This window comes from Haemaphysalis longicornis, unplaced genomic scaffold, assembly GCF_048455015.1.
Source record: "Haemaphysalis longicornis isolate Haplotype H1 unplaced genomic scaffold, Haemaphysalis longicornis Haplotype H1 scaffold_7, whole genome shotgun sequence".
NCBI classification, from domain to species: domain Eukaryota; kingdom Metazoa; phylum Arthropoda; class Arachnida; order Ixodida; family Ixodidae; genus Haemaphysalis; species Haemaphysalis longicornis.
The window spans coordinates 181,115,891-181,129,322 of record NW_027526422.1 but is presented as its reverse complement, the minus strand read 5'-3'; the positions used below and the strand labels follow the sequence as shown (position 1 = coordinate 181,129,322).

The window sequence follows — 13,432 nt, the reverse complement described above, 5'->3', positions numbered from 1 at the left end:
TCGGACGGGGAAGTTTGTATGTGTCGAAATAATTTATTTACACAAGACATGGATTAACACTCATATAACGTTTAGTATTCAACAGGAAACGGGCGTTCACATAAAGGCGGCATGAATCCTACAGGGGATGAAAACTGCACCGTCGCGAGGGAGGCTTGGCTCGCACGTGTGGCGCAGCACATGAAACAGATCAGCCACAAACTCTAATTACGCCAGGACTTGTTTCTTCCGCGGCACTGCTGTAGGGGCTGCGTTGTCACTTCGCGGATGGCGGCCGCTCCAACGCGTTTGCCGCGTGCGCGGACGACTCCCGACATAGTTCGGGGCAGTACGCTCATCAAGACGCATATACTCGACACTTGGGCGAACTTTTTAAAGTAAGCGAGCAAGGCTCACTCTGCTCCCAACATTATCGGGTCAGTGTCCGTGTCCTCTTCGTCATCTTGCGGGCTCTCATAAAACCTGGTCCAGGGACTGTCGTGGGCGTCAGCAACCTTGAGCTTGTTTCGAAACGTACCGCTTTCCACCACTTTTCGCACGTTCTCTGGCCGGTTGGTGACGATTCCGTCGACACCATGCCTGCAGAATAAATGAACCTTGCATTTAAAAACTTGCTGACACTTTGCCAGGGTTGAGTGCCTCTGCATCGTACGCGGCGAGAAGACAGCGTGGCGCATGCAGGCAGTTATGACCTGCAGATTTGAATTTAAGCAAAGGCACACCTCCTACGAACCCCGATGCTTTCTGCCTTGCATTAGGCAGAAATTGAAATTAATATGAAAAATAACACGTGATGGCGCTCCCGCCCGCTTCATAAACCAGCGCCCTCAAAGAAGCTGATTGAAAGCAACTGCTGCGCTTGCCCCAAGCCCGAACAGACAGCGAATCGCAGTGGCATGAATGGAAAGAGCAGCAACAGAAAGTTTCGCGGGGCCCACATGTGGCAGATAAGGCACTAACTCGGTCGTGATTTCTTCTTTGTTTTTGTTCTTTCATTCTGGCTTATTCAGAGGCAGCCTGTTCGAGGGAGCTGCTTTATGATGCGGGCTAGAGTTCCTGTATCTGGCTTCCCTTGGGGAGCAGAGTTGCGCGACCATCCGCCATGTTGAGTTCATAAGTCGTGAGGGAAAGCCACCTGTCACGCATGTAGGAGCACGGCCGGACTGGAGGAGCGGCGAGCGCGCACTTTCATACGGCCTGCGCACCCAAGATGAAAGCGATACAGAAGATTCTTGACAGAGTGAGGGCGCTCCGAACCAACCCTCTACCCTCCCAACCCACCTTTTTTTAGTCGACGCATCGCCTCTGGTCAAGTGAGCCGACGACGCTTGCCGCGCGTGTTTTGGATCTGCCACGGAATATCACCTGTACTAATGTATACGTTCGCTGCTGTATCCCACCAAGTAAGTTTATTTGTTGTGCGGTTCAATTGCGTGATTAGAGAGTTTTAGCTAACCATTTTTGACAGCCCGCTCCGGTGCTGACGGCCCGCGCAACCCGACCGGAGCGTGACCAGCAGAAACACTTTAAGATAAGCGATAGCCGTATCACTCTCGACGGGGAATCATTCGCGTCACTGGTCGTACGTAGCCTGTGCTTGGCCAAACCAAGACTTCATCCTAAAGAAAAAATAAGACGTGATATTTAGGTCACGCAGAAGGCCGCGTTTATTATTGCCTGTTTCGCCATTTCCATATCATGCAGTCGCGGATAAGATATCATCCTAAATAACTTCAAGGAAGCCGTTCAACTTTCGTACAGCCATTACAAGGCTGTTTTTTTTTTTTTGGGGGGGGGGGGGGGGGAGCAGCATAGAAGTAGGCTCGGGCTTCGGTCGACGTTTTTGGCTTCCTTTCTAAACATCGTTGAGGTGTGTGAGCTCTTTACCTATTCAGAATCGCTTTCCTTGTTTCGTCGCTCATGTTTCAAGCAAAGAAACACGAGTTCCCAGTGGCGCACTCGCCACGCAGGGTGCAGCCAGCTTGATATACCGGGCTGGAGCGTAACGCCAGCGAGTCGAGCGCTCCCGCTCGCTATTGGAGATAACCGGACCGTGAAAAACTGTCAGCTAAAACTATGTTTTTTCACTCGATTTCTTATTGCGCCATTCTAATATTTTCGGGGTGCATCGGGTTAAACCGTGGACTGGTCGGCATCGAAATGGTGTACTGCTGTGTGCCATTTTGCCGCTCGCGCCCTGGGAAAAGCCGAGGAGTTTCGTTTCACCAATTTCCAAGTGACGGAGAGCTGTGCGCGAAATGGCAAAGGAACATTGCGAGGAAGGATTTAATTATCAACGATAAGTCACCTTCTACGGTCGTGTGTAGCCAGCACTTCCTTCCAACTGACTACGCTTCCGGGTGCCGCAGAAAGAAACTTTTGCCTGGCGCTGCGCCCACCGTTTTCGAAGGCTATCCGGCGGACACGGAGCCTCCCGCGAAAAGGCCTCGCAAGGAACCGGTTCCTCCGGTACTTCCTCCAAAACAAATCAAGCATGAAGCCCAGCCACTGCCAGCGGAAGCAAATGCGTACGTCGAATACCTCGAAGACACCAAAAGCATGCGCACGCAAACCAAAAAGAAAGATCACCAACGTGCAAGTCGGTACCTCTCCACAATCTCGAGGCTCCGGTCTCAAGTAGCATACCACCGTTCCAAGAGTCGAAAGTTACAAGACAAACTCGCCAAGGAAGAGCAGTGCAGTGCGTTTTATAGGGCAAGCAAACATCACGCTTCGTTGAGAAAAATCGAGGCGGACTCGCGGAATGGACACAAAAAGGCCGTGTTCCTGCTTCACCGAATTGCACGATACGAGAAGCAACATCTGACGTACCCGGAAGAGGTGATTAGAGAATGCGTCAGATGGAGGTTCCTCGCACCGAAGGGTTACGACCATGCTCGATCGTCAGGGCTCCTGAACTTGCCAGCAAAATGCACCCTCCAAAAATACATGGGCCCCACTCCAACCACATCTGGAATGAGTGCTGCAATGCGAACAAGACTGGTTTACGAAGCGTCACTTCTGAGCAGCAGGCAGCATATGGCTTCATTAATTATTGATGAAGCCAGCATTAAGCCATAATGCATCTATGACAGGAAAGGAGATGCCGTGTTTGGTTTTAAGGACAGACCCGACAGCAGCTCGTCGAACACTCAGGGGATTTTGGCGAACAGGGTTTTGTGCTTTGTTCTTTGTGGCACTAACAGTCACTATAAGATACCTTGCTCGTATTATTTTACGAAGCAGCTAAGTGGAAAAGACCTTTCCCAATGGACGAAGGAAGTCATTGCCGCAGTCGAGTCGTGTGGCTTCAATATCATTCGTATTGTAACCGACAACTACTCGGCAAACACCACGCTGTTCAAGCACATAGGCAATGGCTCCTTGCGCACGGTTACCACGCACCCGCATGACCCTAACCGGGTAATATTCCTTAGCTTTGACCCGTACCATGTGATAAAAAATATCCGAAGCCAGTTCCTTGAAAGGCAGCTCACGGATGGCTGCGACGTTATAAGCGGTACATACGTACAGAAATTGTACGAGTATCAGAAGCCGCTCACTGTGAAACTTGCTCGAAACCTAACACGGAAACATGTGTATCCGACGAATCTTGAAAAGCAAAATGTGCTGCGTGCTGTCCAAGTGTTCTCGCCACAGGTATGTGCGGCGCTACAACATCTGCAGGAGAATCACCGTGGAGATAGGGCCCTGAATGATTTCAAGGATGCTGGTGCCACCATTCATTTTATGAAAACCGTTAAGGAATGGTTTGATATCCATGATACTTCCTTTGCTGGAAGTGGTTACAAGACGCCGATTTGCAGTCCACACGATAACCGTTTGCTGTGGCTCGAAAACACGTTCACTGTGTACATAAAAAATGTGCAGTCGTGTTCAGTCGCCTCAGGCAAAGGCGCTCTCACAGAAGAGACTTTTGAGGCGTTGCTATTCACAACGCAATCCACTGTGGAAACAACACGCTTCTTGCTTCAAGAAGGCGTCAGCTATGTGCTGACTAAGAACCTCAATAGCGATCCGGTTGAGGCACTCTTTGGACGAATTCGACAAATGTGTGGTGGCAACGACCAACTGGACGCCAGAGCCGTTACGACTGCCCTTGATCGGATTGTGAAGGCTAAGGCATTATGCACAAAAGAAGCCGAAACGCCCGATATTGGTGCTGAAGAAGTGGCAGCCACACTGTCTGAAAAGTTTCACGACGAGCTGGAAGACCTGGCGCAATGTCAAGCCCCTACACCAAGGTCGGTGACTTACTCCGGCTTGTCATATGTTGGCGGCTACATTGCCAAGTTAATAGCAGATTTCGGTTGCGGATCCTGTGAAATGCTAGTTACAACATGCAACAAGGACAATCCTTTGTACGCACTGTTTCAAGGCCAAGACAGGAGCGGGCTGTGCTACCCAAGGCCAGAGTTTCTTACTCTTTTGAACAATTTAATTAATTTGTTTGAGCGAGTGTCAACGCATCTGCCAAGGACGAATACGCTTGAAGTACTTCAGCTACTCGTCGAGCGTCGGCTTGAACGCGCGCCAATACTAAGCTGTCCAGAGTGTGTTGACGACAGCCATGCGAAACGATCCGCAGCGCTGATTGCCGAAACATTCATGAGAATACTTCTCATTAACCACACAAAAAAAGTCACCGACTCACAAGACAAGCCCTCCAATTATGCCCACAAGCCGTCCAGAAAGTTCATCAGGCTGTGAGAGAATGAACTCTCGATTCTCGACGAGAAAAAAAAAAAAAGACTTTCTGCGAGCTGCTGCTTGCGTAGTAATGCCGTTTCTGTGTTTTTATTTTAACTTCGTGCTGAAGTTTCCTAAGATGAATGTTTGTAGTGCAGCAGGTGTTATTAAATAGGAAGTATTCGAAACAATCGGTTCACATATTTTTCTTCATGTGCCCCGCATTAAAATTTTTCTTTCAAATGTTTATGCTTCGACGCTTCCCGAAGGTACTGCTACGTTGTTTAAACCTATTCGCCAGAAAATTCAGAAGGAGGATGGAATCACCTATTTCAAGGCGCCCATGCAAACTAGCACGGACAGGTATCGTCTGTAGCCACGGCAGGATACAGGAGCAGCAAATGCGCGCGCCGCCGCACCGCCGTTCCTCAGTACCTCGATGCGCGCACAGCGCGCGAGCATCAAGGCACCCAGCGAGGGTTGGTCCGCAGCGCCGCGAACTAGCGGCGGTGAGAGGTGGGAACTATGCACGAAGCGCAGGCCGTATGAAAGTGCGCGCTCGCCGCTCCTCCAGTCCGGCCGTGGTAGGAGCCGCCGCCGTGCCAGTGCCCCAGTGCCAGCCGCGGGGAGGAGTCGGCGCATGCGTATAGCCCGGAATACATGGAGCGTTTATGCGACGAATAGTCGACGAACTTCGCCCGGCGGCGTCCGCTGGACCCCCGGCGGCGGAAAAACATTGTCCGCCGCCGATCTAGCCGGGAGAGAAAAAAAATTTCTTTTGCAGTGCACAGCCAGAACTGGCGAAGACCGGAGATGCCGAGCGGAACGCGTTCCGCTCCCGCTAGCAGACGACGCCCGCTTTCCTAGCGCAACTCGCAACCGCAGCGCCGCGGTGGCGAGAGTCGCGGCCGGCCGCCTTCTCTCCACGGCCGCGGCGGGGAGATACGGAACTGAAACTAAAGCGTGGCAAACTGTTCATGGCGACGCAGTGAAACATCCCCCTCGCGAGGGGCACGATCAAATGCAGAGCATTTCCGGGGGCGCACGACGTTAAGTAGTTTGCGTTACGTTAATGTTGTTGCACTTGTGGCAACTGCTGACGAGAGAGCGCTCGTCAGCAGTAAAATTGGCAGCCTCGGCGCACGTTGAGTCCGCGAGAGGGGAGAGAGTGTCCTTGAAACGTGCCTGGGCGCGCTATCGAATGTTGATCGCGCCGATAGCGAAACGTCTGAGCCGGGCATATCGAGGCGAGCGATGCGGCCAACTACGGACGCCAAGAACGGGTGTCATCGTGAGTTAAAGAAATGCTCTGCATTTAAAAGTTCGTCGCCGTCTACGGCAGTGGCAAAGCGTTGCCAAACATGGCGGTGCCCTCTCCGCCCGCTTCACAGCGATAACAGCTTCGTCGCTATTCCCTCAATGCGATATTGTGTTCTAAACCGTTTACTTCGAATTAAATTTGTCCACTCTTGCCCTCACATCAATTTTCAAGCGACAAATAGCCTTCTTTTTTCATATAGAATGGCGTTTTTCTAGCTGTTAAGCCTGACGCAGTAGTGTTTGTCGTCGTCATACAACGGTCTCGCGAGATGTGGCGAGACAAAAACATTAAAAACTTCTTCTACACAACATTTTACGCCTTCCTAGAGGGTTTTGCAACTAAAAAGCAATAATAATATTCTTGACGGCTTTTTTTGCTTCTCCTGTGTTTCACTTCAATGTATTTGCCTCGTCTAGCCACACTGACAGCAGCGCAGCGGCGAGGCGGCGGCGGCCGCCGTACTTTGCTACATGTAGCGCAGCCCGACGAACATTCGGCGTCGTGATGCGGCTGGTCTTCCGCCGCGCGAACTTCGTCGTGAAAGATCGCTCCATGTATTCTAGCCTTATGCCAACAGCTGCGGGAGAGTGCGACTGCGCGGATTATAGATTGCCGGCTGCTTGTCAGCTGAGCGGCCGCCACCGCAACCGTCACCGGCCACTTGAACAGAGCTGACTGAAAACGGTATCTTGTGTGAAGCACTGAAAGCGGGCTTCGCTGTAGTATGGTGGAACCCGCGGCATGTCGCAATCAGGCGTGCAAACCTTGCGCTGCGTGATGTATAGGAAATCTAATGCGGGCGGGAGTGCCGTCACATGTTGAAAGTGTTTTATGCCGGGGTATACAAACCTCACCGACGTGATATCCGTCAGGGAATTTACATCACCTGAAAAAGTTCCATTGGCGCGGCTGCACGAGGATTCGAGCCCACGATCATTCTGGCCGCAACGGGAGGTGTGAAACGCTCTGTCAAGTGAGCCATGTAGTCATGCCCGGATAGCTGCGCGAACGCGCCTCATGTCCTTCCCTCTAACTTCTTTCTTCAGATGCTGCTGCCGTCTAGGAGAGGTAAAGTGAAGTAATGCGTCATGACTCTAGTGAGCTCCGATGGTTGGAGCCTGGATAAGGCAGCGTATATTAGCGGAAGCTACTGTATTTATCCGCCCTCCGCGTATGTAGACCGCCGCTGAGCTTATGGAACGCCGCCGCCGCGTTCCACAAGCTGAGCTCTTCGCAACGCTAGCGTCTGGCGTACGCACCGCGGAGTGGGACCAATGTGGTCGCACCTTTGCCGAAGCGACCCGCCAGCCGGATGTCGCTCGCCAAGAACACCGGCAACACTGCTTCCGACCCGCAAATCGCCCTCCTTTCGCTGTAGCGGACCGTGACTTCACCAGACGATTCGGTGACACCCCGTTCGGCTCCGTTCCCACGGTTTGCGAGTGCTTGGTGTTTCAATCGGATTTACAGAATGCTCCGGCGCGTGTTATCCTGTGTCTAATGTTGGTTCGTCTAACGGTGCCATAGCGATGAAGTATAACTAGCGATGTGCAAGTTCATATGAATGCAAAATAAACATTCAAATGCCCCTGGAAGGCGCATTTCACTTTAGGTGTTTTAAAGATTCCTACGAAAGAAGGATCAGCCACATTTTTTTTTATATTTCCCGGGGTCTCTTTTTTAGTCAGTCCACGTTCTTTTTCAGTACGCAGTTAGCCCGTCGCTGAAAATACCGCAGTTAGATGCCTCTCGTGGGTACCTACAAGTGTCTGATTGACACTTTAACGGTTGGGAAAGTACTTCTCTACTTAGATCAGTAATTACAACTAATTATTAAATCTCATTCACAAAAAAATACTGTCCACTACTCCGCTGACTGTAAAAATTATGCACTAGGTTATTATGCACTAGGTTAAACAAGCAAGGTACGCCAGAGACATAAATGGCTTCGTGATATTGCAACAATTGTTTAAAAGCAGTTCAAATTTCTCCCCATAAACTGCGGTAGAAACGAATCGAGATTTTGGATACAGCGATGTCATTGTAATAAGGTATTGCTTTATATACAGCAACATCAAGTGATGATGGCATGGCGGCACAGAGTGGAGTTAGCAGTTCTTACCTGATGCTTTTTCTTATAAAGTACGGCAGGTCTATGGTCCAGTGATACACCTTGTCCATGTAGCCCTTCTTGGTGTCGCGCCACTTGATCGCCTTGAGAAGCCTGTCGACAGGCATGATGAAGCGCATACAGTTGGTCAGGCCATCACCCTGCCAGCGGTTCTCCCGAATTCCGAGCCGCCTGTACATCCGGCTGATCAGGTTCAGGGGGTCGTTCATGCCAACATCAAAGCCTAGGGAAGATACAGCAGGCCAGCGATTATATTAAGCACATCAATCAATCAATCAATCAATCAATCAATCAATCAATCAATCAATCAATCAATCAATCAATCAATCAATCAATCAATCAATCAACAATCAATCAATCAATCAATCAAAAAATGGTTGCACGGATATTCAAGTGAACGCATGAAAAAATGTTCCAAAAGCCACGAAACATTATTCTTAGTACATACGCGACATATTAACGCGACAGACAACCGATTTTTGTCGAGTATATATCCTCTATCCCAAATGAAAGGTCATCACTTAAAGCACCTTGACGATAAACAGTTTTGCTGATAACGTCCTACAACTTTTTAAATAGCAATTTTTCGATCATCTGACTCTATGCGTCTCTCCCAAAATTTTGCTGGCAACCATTACATAGAGTAGCTCCGCAACATGCTTTTGTCGGTATGCGAAATGAAAAACGATATTTAAAAACTTGTCCCCAGCTTAAAAAGTTTGAATCGCAGGCTTCCCTGTTACTTTATGTGTTTTTTAATGCAACGGTATATTTTGCACGAATGCGCCATCCGTTGGGATAGACGACAGGTAGAATCTGGCATCACGTTGTGGAGGTGGGAAGTTCGATTCTCCCCGGGCGCGACGTTTTTTTTTTGTTTAAGCTGCCGTTGGCGTTTTTGGAAACTGAAATCAAATACTTTGGCAGAACAAACGCCCCTGACCCAGGCAGAATCGTCAAAGCTCCTTCACTAGGTCTGTTTACTGAACGCTGCAGTTGATTCTGGGCATGGAGGCTCAGTTAGCCGCACTGAGAGCAACCCAGCGACGGCGGTAAGGTGGTTAGGCGTGCCTTTAAAATTTTCGAAAGAATGTTTAGAAATACATATACTATATAACTTTGTACAAATACTTGTGTTAAAATGCTTTCAATACGTAAATAAACGTTTCAGCAGTTACAGTAGCGGCTACGTTTGCAGGTCACGAGACAGGGACACATATTGTAGTGTGGTAATGATCGAGGTTGCGAGAGGATTGGAGAAGCTCGACTCCAACACCAAACATTGCATCTACGCCGACGACATCACCATTTGGGTGACGGGCGGAAGCGACAGCAACATCGAAGCCAGCCTCCAAGCAGCGGTGGACACCGTGGAGACCGCGCTCTCGGGCACGGGACTCCGGTGTTCGCCGCAGAAATCCCAGCTCCTGATCCTGCCGCCAACCGGGAGGCATCGAAAGAAGGCCGCGGAAGAAGCAGCCAAGAACATCGTCGTCCACACAAGCGACGGGAAACCCATTCCGCACGTACCGGGGCTGAGAGTCCTCGGCATGTTCGTGGACGGGGTGCAAACCAACGGTACAGCAACGAAGCACATCGTCACAAAGATGGGCATCGCCACGAGACTCGTGAAGCGGATATCCTCCCGAACACGAGGAATGAAAGAAGGAAGTCTCCTGCGTCTGATGCAGGCGTTCGTGATTAGCCACGCAGCATACGCGGGGGCTTTCCACCGATGGACAAATGCGGAGAGGCAGAAGATAGACGCCGCCATCCGCAAGGCATATGCGGGAGCCCTCGGGCTGCTGCACGGCACCAAAACAACGGCCTTGCTGGCTCTGGGAGCACACAACACGCTCTCAGAGATCAGCGAGGCGCAACGAACGTCTCAACTGACGCGATTGGGCAGCACGGTAGTGGGCAGAAGGCTGCTCGCGAGAGCGGGCCTGAAACCCCCTGGCGAAACCCAGGAGCCTACGAACACGATCCACAACGGACCCGGAGACGCCGACCTCGTGCCGCTACGGGACGAAGTGGTCAGGCGACTCGTCGTCTACCCCCTGCCCAAGAACACCGACCCGGAAAGGGACCTGGGCAGAAGGGCGGCGCGCGCTCTAGCGCTTGCCCGGCAGTACAAAGAAGACGCCAACGCGATCTTCGTGGACGCGGCCAAGTGTCGCGGAAAGCGAGACGCCTTCACGACGGTGGCCATTCGAGCATCCACCGGGGAACTGCTAACCGCCAGCACGGTCCGCACCCGGGCGGCAAGCCGAGCGGAGGAGGCTGCAATTTCAGCAGCCCTCCGCATCCCGGGAACGACCACAATCCTCAGCGACTCGAAGACCGCCATCCGCAACTTCGCCCGCGGCGTAGTCTGGAAGACAGCGGCCAAGATCGCAGAAACAGGGACGGCACCCATCCGGTCCACCGTAGCCCTGAAATGGTTCCCGGCCCACGCAGACAGGGAGCTGGCAACCAACATCGGCAATCGCAACGAAGAGGCGGATGCCGCGGCTCGCGAACTCTCAAAGTGCCGAGCCGTGGCGGAAGCCCCGTCGGACCCCAGCGAACAAGACCACAACGAGGAAGAAGACGCAGAACCCATCACCGACTACGGCGAGGTCCTGCGATGGTACCGCGACCAGAGGCAAGCCTTTTCGCCCCCGCACAGGGAACTATCCAGGGCGGAGGCAGTCAGGTTTCGACAACTACAGACGGAAACCGTGCTGACACCGGCGCTGGCGCGCCACATGTGCCCGGACCTGTTCGAGGACGCTACGTGTAGTGTGTGCAAACGCGAGACAGCGACGCTATCCCATCTCATGTGGGGGTGTGAAAGTGAAGTGCGCGCCGGGGGGGACAATGTGCAGTGCTCGAGAGACACGTACCCACCGGATGTGCGCGAGTGTGTGTGTTCGACGGACATCAACCACCAAAGAAGGGTCATCCAGCGGCTCGAAGCGGCTTTAGCCAAGCAAAGGCGAAAGAGCGGCCCAAACACGACCGACCCTAGACAGGGGAGGAAGTGGACGGGGAGCTCAAGTAGCCCGAGCAAGGCGGGCACGAAGTTTCGAGGTCTACACCCGGACTTATAGAAATCTATAAGTTAGACTAGGGAGCAGCTACGAGCCCTGCGCGGTCGAGCCGGCTCCTAACACGCAGGATGTGTTTCAATAAAGTCTTTTCTCTCTCTCTCTCTCAAGTTTCGACACTCCGATCCGCAACCCTTCCGATTTCAGGAAGTTTGCTGCCAAATTAAAATTATTTCCACCAATTTGTTTAGAAATTGGTTGTGGTTACTGGACTCATATGAGCTAGAGAACATTACGCGACAAAAATCTGTTGTCTGTCCCTTTAAAGCTGAGGTAACTATGTATCTCGAGATAACGCGCACGATGTTTCAACCGCAACTGTTCGGTATAACACAGTTCAAGTCGATTTCAATATTTTTAACGCCTCAAAAAATTCAGAACGGGCACCCTTTTGGCATCGGCATCAGTACGAGGCCGTCTGCTCCTCGCTCCGAACAGCCGTTGTGAGGGTTACCGTGAGGTAGCCAAAGCGCTGGTTGTTGTTTGCGCGCGCTGCCTTGCGCATCTTATCATATATAGGACTGACGCGAGGCGGCGTTTTTTTTGTAGAGGTGAACAAAACGTTTTGAATGATCATGATCATCAACTAAGTGGCTGCCAGACCCACATTCCCACCCACAATTGCACACCTGAGGTGATTGGACAATGATGGTAATGGGTGCCGGAGGAAACGTCAACACTTCCCGTTTACTGCGATATCAGCACACTAACCCTTGAACATGCCAACTGGGGCAATGGGCCAGTGGCCATTTAAGCAGCCTTTAGGTGCTCATGACTGATTCAGATATTCCCGCTGGAAGCGATGGTCAGATACTCATACGAACCTGCTCTCATATTTCAACCAGAAGCAATGTTCACGTAACCTTACTTCACATGAAGAGAGATAGAGAGAAAGATAGAGAGAGAAACTTCATTTGGAGTCCATGTCCAAAGAAATACTCGGCTTCATGTAGGATTACAGGGACTTGTCTTGTCCTGGCGTGTTTTTACTTGATGTACTATTGTGATCCAATAGAGAGTCTCAGACTCCTAAGGGGCTATTACCCATGCCACCAAGCTAGAAGGGCGCTGTTGTGGAAGGAGTTGTTTGGAGGGAGGATCACATATTGGATTGCATGTTTGTCGCGTCTAGAGGGCGTCTTCGCTCTTGAGCATTGGCAGCAGTGTGCGCATTTTCGTGTGTCTGAAAAACTGTCTATGTTGTAATGGCGCTCGCGTACATTTTTCTGTACAAGTGCATTGCTGACAAATGACGCTAAAATTCGGACCAATGCGCCAACCACAGCTATGATTTGAAAGAAATCCCGTGTACAGCCGATGACACAGTCGAGTTATAATAGCACCCCACAAAAAGTAAAGACAAGAACACCGCTCCTCGAGAGTAACCAGCAATTTCCGCGCATAGAGTTAAACTTATTTTTGCCGTCACTGCCTCTATAACTATTTTCCGTTTACATCCGCGGCATTTCCTTGAAACATCCGGTTTCCACCAAACCCTTCGCCTTCCTACTCCTTTAGAGCCATTTTTTATTTCCCCAAATTTCCAAAACCTGCCACCTTTCCCATACACACCAAAATTCGCCAGTGTTGCGAGCCGGACGGATTCGTACTCTGTGTAAAAAAATGCGTGTTAGCACTACTACCAACTTACAGACTGACTCAGTGGCTGGGACACTGTGCTGTTAAGCTTAAAGACGTGGATTCTACTTCCGGCCATGGCGGCCGCTTTTCTGATAGACGCGAAAAGCAAGAACACCCATGTGTTAAGATTTTGCTTCATTTTAAAGATCCCCCGGTGGTAATAAGAATTTCTGAGCCCTCCACTAGTGCGCACCTCATTGTCCAGGGCGGGCAAAACCACCGAAGATTAAAAAAAATCCCAAAAGCCTGCACTCACGCAAAAAACTTCAATGGCGATGCTGTGTTGGGAGGTCATTTATGGACACAAAGTTGCCTTTTAGTATCATTGTGGTGTCGCGGTTGACATCGGCGGCATGTCATTTCAGTGAGCTTCTGTTGAGCCAGGGCAGAGCAAGCTAGTCGGTTTTGTCGACGTTTTCGTACGCCAGTCTGCAAGTGCGACTTATCCGCTCTTCTAGCAGATGCTATGCACGCCGAGCTTAGCGAAGCCCGGCATCTCCCTGGGCCGTGTGAACTATCTGCGGCCGGGCAATGTGC

At 51.0% G+C, this 13,432-nt stretch overlaps 1 protein-coding gene across 1 annotated transcript in view; it reads right to left on the bottom strand.

The window, feature by feature from the left end:
- Positions 1–392: 392 nt before the first annotated feature.
- The window catches only part of LOC144146703 (dermonecrotic toxin SPH-like), a 33,923-nt gene continuing 20,883 nt past the window's right edge, over positions 393–13,432 (bottom strand). Inside the window, exons 5-6 of the mRNA XM_077678633.1 lie at positions 8,154–8,385; positions 393–579 (exon numbers count right to left, since the gene is read on the bottom strand). Of these exons, the coding sequence (XP_077534759.1) occupies positions 393–579; positions 8,154–8,385 (419 nt within the window). The remainder of the gene's footprint in view (positions 580–8,153; positions 8,386–13,432) is intronic.